General features: G+C 52.1%; 1 protein-coding gene across 1 annotated transcript in view; it reads left to right on the top strand.

Annotated features, from left to right (window-relative positions):
• The window catches only part of MARCH10 (membrane associated ring-CH-type finger 10), an 80,620-nt gene that overhangs the window by 62,049 nt on the left and 1,309 nt on the right, over positions 1-17,262 (top strand). The window contains exons 8-9 of the mRNA XM_029213124.1: positions 9,231-9,344; positions 15,312-15,354. Coding sequence (XP_029068957.1) covers positions 9,231-9,344; positions 15,312-15,354 — 157 coding nt within the window. The remainder of the gene's footprint in view (positions 1-9,230; positions 9,345-15,311; positions 15,355-17,262) is intronic.

Raw genomic sequence — 17,262 nt, 5'->3', positions numbered from 1 at the left:
TCTGGCAAGCTTCATGCCCAAATTTGCTGAAATAATTTAATAACAAGAGAAAAAAATTAGGGTCTTGGAGGAAATAGTCTCCAATTTATATATCAAGTAACTCTGGGGTAACAAGGAACTGCTTTGCTCAAGGTTTAAAACCATGTAGTAAGCACCTAATGTGTGCTTTTTTTTTTTTTGGCTGTGCTGCTCGGCTTGTGAGATCTTAGTTCCCCGACCAGGGACTGAACTCAGGTCCTTAGCAGTGAAAGCACCGAGTCCTCACCACTGGACCACCAGGGAATTCCCCTGCTGGTTAAAAAGGTGCTTTTTAACACCTCGTGAATTAATTCTCCTGGGGCATTTGGATTGAAGTTCTAATACTGTGAAAGAGTTAACCTTAGGTGGGAAGGTGATTTATGCCCAGGATAATAGTTCACTGCCCAATTCTCAGGCAAACTATCTTCTATTTAGAGCTGTACTGCCCAATATAGAAGCCACAAGCCACAGGTAGCTCACGAACAAGTGGTTACTTCCAGCTGAGATGTGTTGTGTTATACACCAAATTTCAAAGGCTCAGTATAAAAAAAAAAAGAGTAAAATATCACATAAATAATTTTATATTAATTATGTGTTGAAATGATGACATTTAAAATATACTGGGTTAAATAAAATATATTACTGAAATTAATTTTACCAGTTTCTTTTTACTACTTTAATGTGGCTCCTAGAAATTTTCAGGTTACATATATGGCTTGCATTGGTGGCTCAGATTGTATTTCTACTGGGTGGTGGTGCTGATCTGGAAGATGCCTTGAACCACATAAGCAGTCAGTAGATATTTTATCAAAAGAAAAGGGCCCATCATTACCATTAAAATTCAAGACTGACCTCCCTCATCACACAATTAGGAAAAACATGATTAATAATCACGACTGTAAAGCACATAATTTAAAAACTATAAAATCATTGTTAGCAACTAAAATGTCACTCTTCAGAGGAGTCACTTTGGCTTTCAGATCATTAGCCTGTCTGTATCCAGACCTTTTTTTGCAAAAAGCACAGCTGAGTCAAAATGGTGCCCGTGAGTGTGGGCAATCCTGTAGTTACCTTTTTAAAATCCTAAGGTTGCTAGACAAGAAAGGAAGAAAGGATGAAAGGAAGGAAGGAAAGGGAGGGAAGGAGAGAGAGAGAGAGAAAGAAGGAGAGAAGGGAGAAAAGAATGGAGATTTGAGCAGCACAACCAATAAGTGTGATATAATGGACATAATGCCATCCCAGCCTTGAAGATTAGGCGTCAGGAAGTTGAGGGGAGGGAGGCGGAGAGAAAGGAAGAAAAAAGTAGTTTCCTGAGAAAACAATTCAGTATTTTGAGTCCCTACATTTTGAGGCCTGAGGGTCTCAAATCACTCAGTCGTAAACCCCAGGCACTGAGATCTGAGATGAGAAACAGAAGCGACTCACATTCTTGGACCCTGAGGATGCTGCAGTCAAACAATTGAAAGGAACCAGGCCCTCTTGAGTGCCTGAGGTCAGGGTGCCAGCTAGATGCAGACAGCTTCTCTGAGGTCATTTCAAAGAATAGATTATTTCAGGGAGTGGAGCCTGCGGGTCTTCCCGGGAAGGACAAGACCAGGCAAGGCCGGGTTACCGGATCCCACCAGCATATTCTGCAGGGATCACCACCTCCATGCAGCCCAGGGGAAAGCCTTGTCTAGTAAAGACCCCTGTTGGTCCCAAGCATTTTCACCTTGTTCTCCCTCTGCGAAGCTGCTGCCGCCACCACATACTGCTGGCTCACCAGTGGCACTTGTAGAACTGGCTCTCTAACAGCAGCTTTTTCCAGTTGCACAAAAATGTGTGCATGCATGTAGCCCGAGGCAGCCCACCCCGCCAAAAAGCACACCAACTTTGACTAAGATGTGAACCTAAATCCTATTCCCCTCCCCAGAGTGGCCCTGTGACCTTGAGGAAACTACACCAACTCTGGATATCTCAGTTCTCTCATCTGTAGGAAGTGGGAGATGATAATTCCTACCCCGAAGGATTGGATGTAGGAAAGGACCCCAGTACATCACCTAAGACAGTGCCTGAGCAGAGAAGATTCTTGGTGAATGAGGACCGTCATATTACAGCCCCAGAGATGCCTGACCTCTTTAGACTCAAGGGAGAAAGCTAAGGGTACCCGGACCAAGCCAGAATCCATCACGGAACAAAGCCAACTGGCCCCCACAGGGGTCATACCTGTAACCTCGGCCTCACTGCATCCTACCAGCTGAGAGAATGGGCTATGAGCATATTCTAAAAAGAACCGTGAAAGTAATCGTGTCAGCCAGGGTCTGGGCAGGAAAGAGATGATGGCACATGCACAAGGGGCGAGTAATGAGAGCTGAATGAAGGGCCAAAATGTGGATAGTAAAAGCAACGAGGAATGATTAGGCACTCTGGGACAGGCAATTGACCACCCCTAGGCCTGGAGTGACAAGGGGGGGGGGCAGTTATCAGGAGGGCTGTGGCTACAGGAGAGAGTCACCACCAGCCTGCGACCTTCAGTAGGGGAAAGCTGCCATGGCCACACCACTGCCCAGCAGAGAGGGAACGAGGGGAATAACTACCCCAGCCCCTCTCTCTTCTCCCGCCCTCTGGTCTCCAGCTAGGGTCTCCCATTGGTTGAACCCAGTGGGGAGCCAGAGGACAAGGGGGCCTAGTTAATGCAATCCATTGAGATCATCCAATGATGGGCCACAGAGCAGGGTGGAAAGTGTATCTGGAGGGGAAAATGGAAAATATCCAGCACAGTAATTACACGACATAGAGGCAGAAGAGAGTTCAAATTAGTTTCAGTGAGAACTTGACAGGCTGTCAAAGCCTTTTGAAAATGCCCTTCATTATAATCACAGGAAGAAACGAGATTGACAGACCCACCCTGGTGGGAGAACAAAGGTCCCAAGAACCAATGTGCAATATTTACCTGCTGATGGAAAGCAGTTCGGCTCGCACTTTTACAGCAGTTCTGTTCCGATGGCCCGTGGTGAATTCACTGCTGTCTGTTTGCTAACAGTCTGAGTTAAACTTGAGACACTAGGGAAGTGTGACTTCGACAAGTTCAGAAACTCTCCATGGATGAAGACCAGAGTAACTGTCATTTAGCACAAAGATAACAAGGATGGAATACAATCTCCGCTCGTCCCCAGGTGGGAGACCCTTGACCCTTGGAGGCTGATGTGCACACCTGTGCTTCTGAGGTCCAGGCCCTTCTTCCGACTCCCAAACCCCGGTTCCTCTGGGCCCTCTAAGCCAACCCTCAACGCCGTTCACTCCTTGGCAAATGGGTTCCCTTCTTGAGAAGTGGGGTGGCCGATGCCAAACGCAGACATGGACCCAGAGAGGGTCAAAACCAGAAGAGGCTTAGAACTGGTTTCCGCTCAGACTGGCCTGCACTTAACCTCAACTCACTAACCAGCAAACTAACTCACTAACTTATTTTCTTGTGCATTTTTCACATTTAGATTCTTTTTGGTTTTCCTTAGTTATAAAAATCACAAACACACAAAAGTCTCCCATAATTGAAATTAACATTTAGCTGCATGTGTTTTTTTTTTTTTTTTTTTTCTATTAAAATACTGATGCCTGGGCTCAGCCTCGGAGATTCTGATTTAATTAGTCTGGGATGGGACCAGGGGTCAATTTTTTTTTTTTTTTTAAGTGTGGAAAAATACACATAACACAGAAGTTTAACTCAATAACTTTTTTTTTTTTTTTTTTTTTTTCCCAGCACGCGGGCCTCTCACCACTGTGGCCTCTCCCGCTGCGGAGCACATGCTCCGGACGCGCAGGCCCAGCGGCCATGGCCCACGGGCCCAGCTGCCCCACGGCACGCGGGATCCCCCCGGGCCGGGGCACGAACCCACGTCCCCAGCATCGGCAGGTGGACTCTCAACCACTGCGCCACCAGGGAAGCCCAAACTTTTAAGACACATGTTGAGTGCCTGCTGTATGCCAGATACTGTGCTGGGAGATACAGCAGTGCCCACGGTCAACACAGTCACTGACGTATAACGGGGAAGTGGACCAGCAGGCAGGGACCCCGGTGTGGGAGGATCAGAGCAGGGGGTGGACGAGCAGCTGTGGACACAGCGCAGAGAGGCCTGACCTGCTCTCAGGACCAGAGAGACCCTCCCCACAGAGGAGCCATTTAAGACCGGAGAGGAAAAAGAGTGAGCCCTCCACGGCAGAGGCTCTTGAGGGCAAAACCCTCTACTCACGTGGGAGACAGACACCTCACCCAGCCTCTGGCCACAGGCTGAGGACACACCCAGCAGGTGCCCAGTCCGCACCCTCAGTGGTCTCTGAGGTGCGCGTGGGCTCGGATTAGTGTATGTTTTCCTGGTTTGGTTCATTGCTGCCCGTGGCCTCTAACACTGAAATCCGATTATCCCTCCATCTCTCAGACACTGAGCGGTTCCCTTGGGCCCCGTAGGGTCAAGGCTTGTTACCAGACTTGGAGCAGCTAGATTAGGAGCTCCTATAGGCCTGGAGAGCGGCCCCCTGAGGCTAAAGCAGCCGGAGTGGGGGGGTGCCCAGGACCTGGACTAAGCGCCTTGGGCTACGGGCATCCAGTGGTCCAGTCACTGGCTGGCAGCAGTTCACCCCCGCCCTAACTCAGAGATGCCTGAGGGCTTCCCTGGTGGCGCAGTGGTTGAGAGTCCACCTGCCGATGCAGGGGCCACGGGTTCGTGCCCCGGTCCGGGAAGATCCCACGTGCCACGGAGCAGCTGGGCCCGTGAGACATGGCCGCTGAGCCTGTGCTCCACAACGGGAGAGGCCACAACAGGGAGAAGCCCGCGTACCGCAAAAAAAAAAAAAAAAAAAAGATGCCTGAAAATTCAGCCCAGCAGGCATTCCACACCCACCGCCCACCTCCCAGCAGTGCTGCCCGCGAAGCAGCCCCACATCTTCCCATGTGCTCTTTAACCTGGATGTGGGACTCACGCTTGACTGACTGGTTGGTTGATTGGTTTCTGAGTGGAAGGAAGAACTCCAGGATGACAGCAGGTAGAGCTCCAAGGAACATTCCAGGTTGCAAAACGGACCAGGAGAAAACAGGTTTAAGAAAAGTTTAGGTCACAGATTGTACACTCAAATGCCATAGAGGCCAGGCAGATAAACAAATGATCAGAATCTCCCAAGTGGCATCAGTTGGGAGTGGTGGCCATTGTGACAAAATTGCGAATACTCTGTCCAACGGAAGAAGTTCATGTCTGTCCTTCTTTCCTTCCTTCCTTCCAACCAGAGCACATCCACAGGCCAGATTCAGCTTACTGGCTACCAACTGTTGATCCTTAGTTTAAAGCAGGGGTTCTCAAAGATGGGTGGTCCCCAGACCACTAGCAATAGCATCACCTAGGAATTCATTAGAAATGCACATTCTTGGGCCACACTCAGACCCACTGAATAAGAATCTGGGGAAAGGGGTGCCCAGCAACTGTATTTTAAAAGGCCTTTTCAGTAATCCTGATACATGTTAAAGTTGGGGCCACTAGAGTCAACAGTCATCACTGGTCCAAAATTATACATTTTTTCCTCATTCTTTCATCTGTGCATACATTTATTGAGCACATACCATATACCAGGCATGGGCTAGGCACTAGCAGCACATGGGAAGGGCAGGGGCAGGCAAGGCACATGTGGTCCTTGCCCTGAATCCTAGCTTTAGCTCTTGCCTCTTGTTGGATGTTTTCTCGGTTTTGCAAAATACCATGTCCACTCGTATTAGCTCATTTTGCCATAATGCCTTGAGAAACAGGCAGAACAGAGGCTACTTCTCCCCGTTTATCAATGGAGTCCCTTTGTCCATGCACAGTTAAAAGTCTGCCCAACATCGCAGGGCACGGTGGACCCAGGCTGCCTATTCTGGGGGCCCAGGCCCCCTGTGTGATGGAGACGTGCCCTTGGCCCTGCCGCACAGGAGGGGCTCAGAGGGCCTCTGGCTGTCATTGCTCAGAAGCACAGGCCTGACTCGCTCCATCCTGGCCTCAGACAGATGTCCTTGGACACACGCAGTCACCTGATCACCCTCACTCCTGGGAGCATCCCATGAATATATCTGAAGGCTTGACAGAACGTTCAGCCAGGCTGTCTGTTTCTTCGAGTGGATTGTGTTGAGAATTTTCACCCGTAGCAAATCTCTTGACTGAAGTGAATTTTAACAAAATGAAGGGGCAGGAGAATAGGAAGAAAAACATCTGGCAGGTGGGCTGAGTGCTCCCGAGCCCCCGTCCACTGCTTCACATGCCTCTCCCTCCCCTGAAAGTCTCCCAACGCCCATCCCCACCTCTGCTGCTGCACGTGGGCAGGAAAGGGTGATGCAACTGGGTTGGGGCTGGGAGGGGAGGGAGCAGCTCCAGTAAATAACGCTCCAAAAACTAGCTCATTCTGCCCTTACCGAACAAATACCATGGACGGAACTCTTTCTGATAACAAATCCCTCCCACTTGTGGCTCCGAGTATAAAGGATGACTCTGAGCTGACTATGAAATGCCTGCACTGATTGGCTGGCCCGGCCCTTTTGTCCAGCATCACAGGCTCTGCAAAGGGCACACATAAAGGAGCCGGGCCAGTGAGATTTATGGCACCGAGTAACAGGTTCCCTCCCACAGACCAGAGAAGAGACACAATCTGCTGGAAGTGACTTTTCAAATGATCTGCAGAAAACATTAGTGGATATTTTCCCATCTGCATGCCTCCAGGTCTTATGGAGTCATAAAAAGTAAATGATTTCCCTGAACGCTGTGACAAACCTGATAGTTCCAAGCCATTTTCTAGCTGATTGATTTGCCATTACGCATCGGAGTGTCTGTGAGCAGAAAGGCTTCCTGGCGAAGTGAGCGCTGGGGAGAGGGAGCCATCGGGAGCTCACAGGAGGCCACCGCACCAGGAAAAGCGAATGAGGGACAAGGCTTGGTTTGTGTGGAGGAGCTAAACAGTAGGTAGTCTGGGAAGGCTTCCCAGAGGCAGTGGCTCCTGAGAAAGACCGCAAAGGAGGCACCAGCTCTTGGGGAAGATGGGAGGAGGCCATTAACACAGAAAAAACGTAGCAACAAGCAACTTCCTCTCTGCCTGCTCTAGGCCAAGGTCAGGAGAGAAAGGCTAAAATAGGAGGCAAACCGCTCAGGACAGTTGACTAGAGCCTTTAAAGATGGGTCTGTCTGTAGGGTGGTGGAGGGGTCTCGAGCAGTGACCTTGGGGCCAGCGGTCACCAAGATCTGTAGCTGGCCCCAATGCAGAAGGAAGAGCAAATCGATCTTTGCTCAGCTTGGGCACCTTTTCGGGCTGCTGTTTCGTCCTGGAAGAGGTGTGTTCTGCGCCAGCTTCCTGAGCTGCCCTCGACGGGATGGGAACAGGATGATGGGCCTGTGAAGCACCTCGGGCCACCGAAGAAGGAAGGAGGAGGCACTGAGATGCTCACTGGGTCAAGTCCGAGCTTCGGTTCTCCTGGGAAAATGGTGCCGAGCTTTCCCAAGGGTGATGTCAAGGGCCATGCCCTCTGCAGGGGATTTTACTCCCCCAGGGCTTCCTGAGCACCGTCTGGCCCATCCCCAACCCTCCCACCCTGGAGATTGGACATGAGGACAGATGGGGCAATAAAGTGGCAGGCAAGGAGGAGTCATCACTAATCCACGAATTTACTGAGGGTCGATGCAGGTCCACAGGGTGAGGCTCTGGAGGACAGATGCCCAAAGGAGCCGAGGACAGAGGCACTGTGGTCATCCAGACAGCCAGATCCTCCCTGGGAACCTCCCTGTGCTCTCAGCACCAGTGAGAAAAATACAACCCACCCCACCCACCGAGAAAAAGCAAAAACATTAACAAGTGCGAAATGCTGTGTACAGAGTAAAGACAAATGCTTAGGACTCAGGGGGGGAATGACTAGATCAAATGAGGGTATCGTCAGGAAGCCTTCTGCAAGGAGGTGACACTGTGACAGCTGTAGAGGAAGTCGTGCACACAGCCTTAGAAAGGTGGGGAGCGGCAGAGGAGCATATGCACAACAGAAGTACCAAAACAAGCCAAGAGACCACACAAGACAGAGCATGAGCAAAGGCCCTGAGGTTCACAGGGCACGCCCTCTCTGGGGGTCAAATGATCATAGAACAGCCAGGGCGGGTGGGGAGTCGGGGAGCCCCTAGGTGAGACCATCGTTAAGCCCATTTGTAAAGGGAGAAACGTACAGAACTAAGGCCTGAGGCCCTTTCCCTGGGCAAACGAGGGATCTAGGAAAATCAAGTGCCCCCTCCCACCCCCGTGGCACCTGTGCCCCAGATTCTCCTACAGACAAGTCTGCCTTCCTAAGACGCACATCTCATCGTGTTTACCTCTCTACTCAGAGGCCAGCAGCTACACACATACATATACATAGCATGACGTCCAAACACCTCAGTTCTGCCTAACATGGTCTCCCACCTTACCATCTCCCCGGCCCATGCCAAGATTTTTTAAAAATTCAAAACAAACACCCTCCCCATATACTCCAGCCACACCAGTGAGCAGAGAATTTTGCCCAACATACGCTCTGCCCTCTGTGTGTGTGCCAGCATGCGGTGCCTCTGTCTGAAAGGCCCCAACCGGCCCCCATAGCCACCTACCGAAGTCCCTCCCATCCTTTAAGGACCAAAGCCATCCCCCACGTCACACGCAACCAGGCTCTTTCTTCCCCTTCGCATCTCCCTCGTGGCCATTGACACATCCAGCTGCTACCGGAGCCATCTATGAATGAGGCGCTCTCTCCCACATCACAGGAAGGGGTCCCAGCAGGGAGATGAGACCTTTTGCCCTATGTTCTCCGAACACCCAGCTTAAGGCCGTGGCAGGTAGCTGCTCAGTAAATGTCCACGGGGACTCCCTGGTGGCACAGAGGTTAAGAATCTGCCTGCCAATGCAGGAGACACGGGTTCAAGCCCTGGTCCGGGAAGATCCCATATGCCGTGGAGTAAATGTCCATGGCCTGGGACTAAGCCTGGAGCTTTTTCAAGCATCTTCCACTAGGCAGTAAAGGATTCCAGGATGGCTGCCCGGCCTCCACCCTGGATTCCCCTTCTGCTCTGTTCTCTGGTCCTCCAGGACAGGGCTTGCCTTGGGGCTTGGGCTCTTGTCCTATTTCTTGTCCCCCCTTGGCCTGGTACCCTCCACCCCATGATTTAGACCATGTATATTTTACAGATGAACTTAAGAGCTTCCTTGTCCACATGTAGGCACAGAACGAGCTGATGAATTCAGGCTTGTGCCTGGTGCTGCTGCTTCGTCTCTATGAACAGAGGTTTGCAGAACTCATGAGACTCAACCACGGTCAGGATGCAAGAGAGAGGGTGAGTCCGGCCCTGCCTGGACCGTCGGGCAGCAGTCCCACCAACCTTGCCTTGCCGTTTATTAGATGTGCATCCACTGAGGTCCTCAAGGTCAGCTGGTGGGATATGGCACTGTCATCATTAGGACTAAGACTTAGTGGCTGCTAGGTGTAGGCACAGTGGCCCTCTGGCTGAAAAGTAAGTGACAGTCACGTAATTGTTAAACAGGAGTCGTAATTAAATGGTCATGAATGGTCATATAAGCAAGTGAGTGTCTAGGGATATTTGCCCCCCCAGAATAGAGGCCAGCAAGGTTGCGGGGTCTGGGTGTACATTACGTGTGGATGTCCCCTGCCCAAGCAAGGAGGATCCATGAGAAACAGGAACCCTCCCTGCCCCCAGCCAGGGAAGCTGTTTATTTTGCTTTGGATCCTAGGGTGTGTTATTCCAGCGTCTGTGTGTGTGTATGCCAAGAAACAAAGGTGCTGATGGGGTCCCATCTGTCATTAGAGAAGTGACAATGTATTTACCAGAAATGATCATCTGTGGCTGCCCTTCCTTTAATAAGAGAACCGAGGCCCTCCAGGAGGCCCCGTGGCGTGGAGAGAGAAGCCTAGATCCGCTACTCTACCAAAATGCGGGCGACGGACAGGCCGACCTCTGAAATGTACAAGCACACTTGGCTGTTGCCGAGTCAGAACCCTGAGCCCCAGGGGACTGCCCTCCTGGTTAAATGCCTCCCTGTGGCCAGGCCAGGAAAGAGCACTGGCAGCTCAGGGGCACCTCCCTTACCTTAAAGCCACGCCAGGCGCTGACATTTTCTTAGTTGCGGGGTTGCCCGTACACCCCTTGAGGCTTGGAACTCAACCTCTGCTCACATCAGAAGGTCACCAGTGGAAAGAAAGCCAGTATGGCAGTGGGCAAGCCACTGACGGGGCCGCGAGACAGCTTTAGTGATGCTCTGCCCCCTTATCTGTTCCTCTCCTCTTCGCTTTCCTCTCCGTGTCTCTCCTCTTCTACCTCAAGTGGACAAGAGGCATCTGTCGGCACCAGTCACTGCCTGGAGGCTGGACCCCACTGGCTCCAACCCAGTCCTCCACCATGGCCCCAGTCCTCACACCACTGGAGGCCGAGGTGATCCGTTTGGAGCCGTCCCCTCTAGAAATGCTGGGTTCAAACCATTAATCGTAAGAACTTGAGATCTGTCCCTACATCTTTCTGACTTCAATTCTCCCTTTAGACCCTAAGCTCTCAATTAAGACAAAAGGCTGGGTCTTTGCCAAAGTTGTCTCCTCAGGAATCTCACCCTCTTTCTGACCCAGGCCTGTCCTTCCTTTCACTCTTCTGTAGTTTTAGTGGTGACATAAATTCCTCAGAGAAATACATTTTTTTTGAGAAAGAAGTACAGGAAGCAGGAAATGATCCTTTGTTTAACATGTCTGTAACCTCATTTTCATGATTCCACATCTTTTGAATGAACTTTTTATTGCACGCTGAACTTCAAAGCACCTAGGGTTTGAGAGAGGTTACAGATGGCCACAACATCAACAAACAAATGCAAGTGACATTAGCCTCCAGGACTGCAAAGCACACGCAAGAAGGCAACAAACAGCACAACCCGTTGGATGAAAACCTAGGCCCTAAAGCATTGGCTCTAGAGAACGTTCTGGTAAAAACTATCCTAGAGAAGCAGTAAGTGATGCCAGGAGCAGGCCGGGAGCCAGAGAGGAAGGAAGCAGAAGGGACAGGGCAACACTCTTCTCTCCCCACAAGTTTACATGTAATTTGAGATTCCCTGAAATAGATCTCACCCATTTAAACCACCAAGCAATAACCGGCACAAATAATCAGTTAAGACGTACCCGGAGGGCTTCCCTGGTGGCGCAGTGGTTAAGAATCCACCTGCCAATGCAGGGGACACGGGTTCGAGCCCTGGTCCGGGAAGATCCCACATGCCGCGGAGCAACTAAGCCCGTGCACCACAACTCCTGAGCCTGCGCTCTAGAGCCCATGCTCCGCAACAAGAGAAGCCACCACAATGAGAAGCCCGCGCACCGAAACGAAGAGTAGCCCCCACTCGCCACAACTAGAGAAAGCCCGCGTGCAGCAACGAAGACCCAGCACAGCCAAAAATAAATTAATTTTTTAAAAAATTAAAAAAAAAGAGGTACCTGAATGGAACTCGGAAGACAAATGCCTTCTGTCAAATTCACACTCTTCTGGATTTGAGTCTCAATATTTTCTTGTAGAAAACACCCACACTCTAAGGGTAACGTTTAGCAAAAGAGAGGCACTACGATGGGAAAGGAACACTCCTTCCCTCTCCTTTACCTACCAGAACTAAAAAAACCATTCATGCCAGGCTTCTGGTTGTGTCTCAATAAGACACCCAGTGATGAGTGCCTGTCAACGGTAGTGATCATTCATTCACTCCTTTATTCATGCCCTGACCTGTATCAGATGCTGAGATGGGAATCTGGGAAAGTGGCTACCAAACATGATACCATGATGTCTCTTTCTTTGAGGAGCTTATGATCAAGTGGGAAGATGTGACTCACATATTTAGAAAACCAGTTAATAATCAGAAAGTAGCCCTTGGTCAAGAGAACCAACGAGACCCACTGAATTCCCAGAGGCTGTGATATTGATAACCCAAGATCTTCCCTGACTGTGGCTTCCTGGGGTTTCCAGTGATCCTATAAACAAATAATTTGCTTCCCCATTGAGGCCGTGAGCTTTTTGAAGGCAAAGCCAGATCTTCTACACTTGTCTCCCATGATGCTGGGCACACAATGAATAATATTTGACTGATGACCAAGTCCCAGGCACTATGGATGCCAGGAGCACTGAGTGCTTACAAACTTGCTAAATTTTGTAAATTTTGCTAAACTGTCAGATAAGGATGCGGTCTGCTAAGGGTTGCAGAGGTGGGGTGGGGGGAGGATGTGGTCACTGGCAACTTGGGACATGGACCCCTTATCTCTTTTGTACATCACAGTCCTCCAGTGCCTAGAAAATGCCTGGCACATAGTAGGTGCTCAGTAACCTTCTGATACTCAAACAATGAACTAATGAACCAATACCTGCTTCTTCCAGGAGGCGCGTCTTGAGTTATATTTTGGAGAAAGTGATAGTACAAATTTGTGGAGAGAAAAAGGTATTCTAGGTAAAGGAACACTCCCAAGTTCAAGGCATATTTATGTATTCAAAGATTTTCTGCGTGCCTACTATGTGCCAGGTTCTAAACTAGATTCTGGGAATACAAAGATGATCAAGACAGGCTTTGGGGACTTCCCTGGTGGCGCAGTGGTTAAGAATCTGCCTACCAGTGCAGGGGACACGGGTTCGTTCCCTGGTCCGGGAAGATCCCACATGCCACGGAGCAACTAAGCCTGTGCGCCACAAATACTGAAGCCCGTGCACCACAACTACTGAAGCCCGTGCACCTAGAGCCCATGTGCCTAGAGCCCGTGCTCCACAACAAAGAGAAGCCACCGCCATGAGAAGCCTGCGCACCGCAACTAGAGAAAGCCCGCACACAGCAACAAAGACACAACGCAGCCAAAAATAAATAAATTAATTAAAAAAAAAAAAGACACGCTTTGCCTAAAAGGGACTCAAGAGTCTAAAGAGACAGACATGTAACCAAGATTATCAAAAAATGTACCTTGTGTTATGACAGGAGATGGAGCCATATGTGGAGGAACACAGAACAGAGTTAGAGGATGGGAGGGGCCCCTGTTCTCACCCCCTCCTTCCACTCCTTCTCCAGGACAGACTCTCCAGTCAGGGCCTTCAGGGACACAAGCCAACGTTTCAGAGGGCTTGCTTTTCACCCAGTTAGGTTGTACTCTTTGCCCTCAGTCTTCCCACTGCTTTGGGAGCCTGGTGGCAAAGCTGCTTCCATTATTGCTCTTGTCCACTGATCAGCTGAGGGGATGATGCTTGAGCTGAATCTCGGACCAGGGTTGCTGGGGAGGGAAGGGCATTCCACGCAGAAGCGAACGCAAAGGCTCAGAAAGGAAAAGACTTGCGCGTCTGGGAAAGTCAAGGAGCTGAGCGAGGCCGGAGCTGGCAGGAAGCAAGCAGGATGTGAAGGGTTTGTGTGAAGCTCTGGGAGGCCACTGAAGGCTTTCTAGCCTGGGGCTGGCAGGCCGGGAGATCTGCGTTTCCGAGAGAGAACTCGAGCGGCCATGTGGAGGGTGGGCTGGAGGGGGAAAAGCCCAGCTGGGTGGCTGATGCCCTGGGACAGGGTGAGAGGCCCCACGTGGGGAGCACCGGAGGTGGGGGGCAGGTTTAGGAGGGCACAGAGTGAGGTAGAGGCTGAAGGGAGCATTGCCTGTTATTCTCTGCAAATGCCCAGCAGGAAAGTGGCCTTTTCTCACTTCAGCTGTTCACGATGGGAGCGTCTCCAGAGAACACAGCGCCCCACCAGCCTCACCTGATCCCACTTGGGCTCACTCTTTAGTGGGGACACAGGGCTGTCCTGCGGGGTGAAGCTAAATGGGCTTGCCTTTCCTCCCCGTTCTCCCTTTCCGTGCCTACGCGGGACACTCCAGTATTCAGGGCCTACACCCCAGGGCCCCTGTCCTGGGCTTCTTCCTAGCCCTGGGCTTTGTCTGTACCACACTCTCGATTCCCCCCAATGAAATGACCCGGGACCCCGAATTCCTCTCCCTGCCTGCCCATAGCAGCTCCCCTAAACCCCTCAAGTCCCTAATCTGCTAGACTAGGTAAAATAGAAAGAATCCCTGTCAGTGTGTCAAAAGGCAGAGCGCTGAAGGGACCCCAGGCCTTCCATGAGGCCCTCCAGGCGTGAGCACCCGCCTCTGTCTTCTGCCCCAGGTGCGCTGCACTAACACCTCTCCTGTAGGAAAATGTTCACCTGGAGGGGAGGGGAAGGGATTGCAGTGGCTGGCCTGGGGGGCAGGGAGGGTCTCGAAGTAGCTCTGCAACCCCACTGGCCCATTCACGAGTGAGGCTAGACGGACTTACTCTAGGCCCTCCCCATTCACACCTTTTCTACAAAACCGAAAACCCTTGCCTCAGAGGACCGAATCTACCCAAAGGATGCAAGGCCCAGGCTTGGCCCACAGTTGGGAAAGCTTCCCCACTCACCAAGATGGCGCTTCCTGGTGGCGTGTGAGAGTTGGTTTAGAAAGATGCCATCCCCTGGCATGGAATCTAGAGGCAGGATGAGGTCATCCTAGCAGCCTGGAGAAAATGGAGGCCATTGCTAGCACAGTCCTGATGTATCATTTACCAGGTAACCAGGACTGCTGCTCTAGAAGAAATTCCATCCTTCTCCTGCCCTCCCCCTGGCCTTCTGGTGAGAGGGACCCAGAGGCCACAGCTGCCTCCACGCTGGCCAGGCAGTTGCCCTAGTAACAGTGTCCAGCACCCCTTATTTTGTCCCCCAGCCTGTCACAAAGCCCCTCTTCCCCCTGGGGGAAGAGCACCGGCCCCTCTGCAGCCTGGCACAATGGGCTCCCGTGGAGTACACAGTGTTTCTTATTGTGGCATAAAAGGCCATAAAGTCAGAACAAAGAGGGAGCCCAGAGCCCTGATGGGCCCGCTGCTTCCTGCTGGGCAGAGAATACAACCGATTGTTTAAAAGCCAGTGGTGAGGCAAGTGGCCAGTTAGCACGGCCTTCACCCCACGGCCTGTAAATGCGATTTGGACCATCAGGATGGGATTCTGCTATTCAGATCAATTGCTGAAAGGAAGCAAGTCTGTTCACACTGCCAAATTTAGAAGCCCCGAACCAGCGACGGTGACCTGGGCTATGGCCGAGGATCTCATTAGGATGAGCCTAAGCCTCACAGGTGCTGATTATCAGCACTGCCCTTGGCACCTCCACGCATTTACTCTGCCCCTTTAAGGTGACGTAAGGGATTCCTAGAACATCCCCGAGACTAGGGAATTAGACATCTGTTCACAATTGCTTTGGAAAAATGATTCATTTTTCATTGTCTCCTTTCTCATAGTTGTCAAGAAATTACCCACAACCCAGATCGGAAGAAAATGAAAGTAGGTTTGGGGATCAGTCCTGCCATGTTGCGGGTGTTTGCTAATTTGCTCTCTTTCGGTGACTGTGTTGAACCTAATGGTGTGGAAGGAAGTAATGACCACCACCCAGAGGCAAAAATAACCCCACAAAGCTTGGGAAACTCTAACTGCAGCAATCGGGAAGGCGTGTCCAAGTATGCTGGATGCAGAGGAGATAAGGATTTTAATTCATCCCGAAAGCGAGGGGAAAGGCCAACAAAGGGAGGACAGCCTCCTCGGGTGTAGGTTAACTTGCTACAGGTTTTTTCCTTTCCCTTTGCTGGGATTCACCAGCGTCCAGCCCTTGGGGAGCCCCTTGGGTTTTCTTCTAAACCTTGGAAAGGCACTGTTTAGCCATTACCTGAGGGGACAACAGTCATTCACAAGCTAGTACTGGATTTTCTCACTATTTGGCCCATTCAAGTGGGCCTGTTGGATTCAGAAGTTGAACAAGGAAAACAGGTGTCGGGCAAAGTCAAAGGCGGCGGGACAGCTGTCTTCAAGCGGGTTCATTATCCCATAGAAAACCCAACTGAAGAAAACGTGCTCAATTAAAGCAGGCGGGCTGGCAGTCAGACTTGGGAAGAACTTCTCCATCAGCTGGGAGAACAAACATTACAGTGAACTGGGGGGGGGGGTGACAATTCCATGCCCAGAGGCTGTTCTGGCGAGAAATTTCACAACTGCCTGCCTTCGAAGGTTTAGAACAGCGATTTCCACGCTGGCTCCGCCATGGGAATCACCTGGGGAACTTACCAAAAGTACAGATTCCTGGGCCCCTCCCTGAGATTCCGTTTCAGGTGATGGGGTGGGCCCCTGGTGATCCTGATGCAGCCGGTCACGGTGATGCTTTGGGAATGGGAACCCCCAACAGACCCGTCTGTAGGAGAAGCTAAACCAGCTCAGAGCTCCGCAGGGTGGGGCCCAGATGACGACCCTACAGCACCCAATCTATTATTCAGGGCGCGCAGTCCTGAGAACCCGGGCTGACCATTTTCAGAGCCGGGGGGAGGGCCCTTCCCTCCGTTCACAAAAGGAACCCGCAAAGTCCCAGTCCCGGGCGCCACCGCGGGGGTCCAGCCGAGCCGGGTGAGGGCCCAGCGCCCCCCTGCGCCCTCGCAAGGCCCTGGGGCCACTCGGGGCGGCCGGCCCGACCCCCGGCGCCGTCGCCTGGGCCAACCCCGAGCGGCTGCTCCCCCTCGGGCAGCCGGGAAGGGAGAGCGGACAGGGAGCTGTGAAGTCTAGGACGGACCATTGTGTGCGGGCGCACGCACCCGCTCTGCGCCCGGCCTTTGGCGAGAGCCCCTGCTCCGGAAAGGGCCCCCGCGCCTCGGCCAGGACGACTCGGTGGCCCGAGGCACCGGACAGGGTCTCGGCGCCGCGCCCGGCTGCACCCCTCCCCAGCGCACGCCCCGGAGGCGCCCGCGGTCTTCCCGGTTGGAGGAAACCTGCTGCTGCCGGGCGCGCCCGGGTGGGTCTGGCTGGGCAGGGGCGACCCCTAGTGCCCAGCGGGGGCCGCTGCCGCCCTGCTGCCCGGGGAGGCCCTGAGCAGGATGGAGAGCCTCCCACCCACACCCCAGCTTGGGGATGGGGAAGGGGCACCCCGGCTCCAAGCCTGAGCCCCAGGGAAGGGGGACGTCTCTAGAGGGCAGGAGAAGAGCACCTCTGGGGTGGTGCTTAAAAAGGAGTCTCCGCCGAGGGCACCCTGCCTTCCCGTGTTGCTCTGAGGCAGATGGTCCCCTGATGTCACTTACATCCCTCTTCAGGAAGCTGGGACTAGCTCTAGGATCCACCGCTCCCCCGTCCCGGTCCCAATGTAGGGGCTGCCAATTCTCCCCTGGAAACAGGTCTAGGCCCTCTCTACCTGCCCTGAGCCCTGCACACACCCCA

The sequence above is a fragment of the Monodon monoceros genome, unplaced genomic scaffold, assembly GCF_005190385.1.
Source record: "Monodon monoceros isolate NGI ecotype Baffin Bay Population unplaced genomic scaffold, NGI_Narwhal_1 Super_Scaffold_9, whole genome shotgun sequence".
Classification (NCBI taxonomy): Eukaryota; Metazoa; Chordata; class Mammalia; order Artiodactyla; family Monodontidae; genus Monodon; species Monodon monoceros.
The sequence above is the reverse complement of the archived record's forward strand: the minus strand, read 5'-3'. Positions and strand labels throughout refer to the sequence as shown.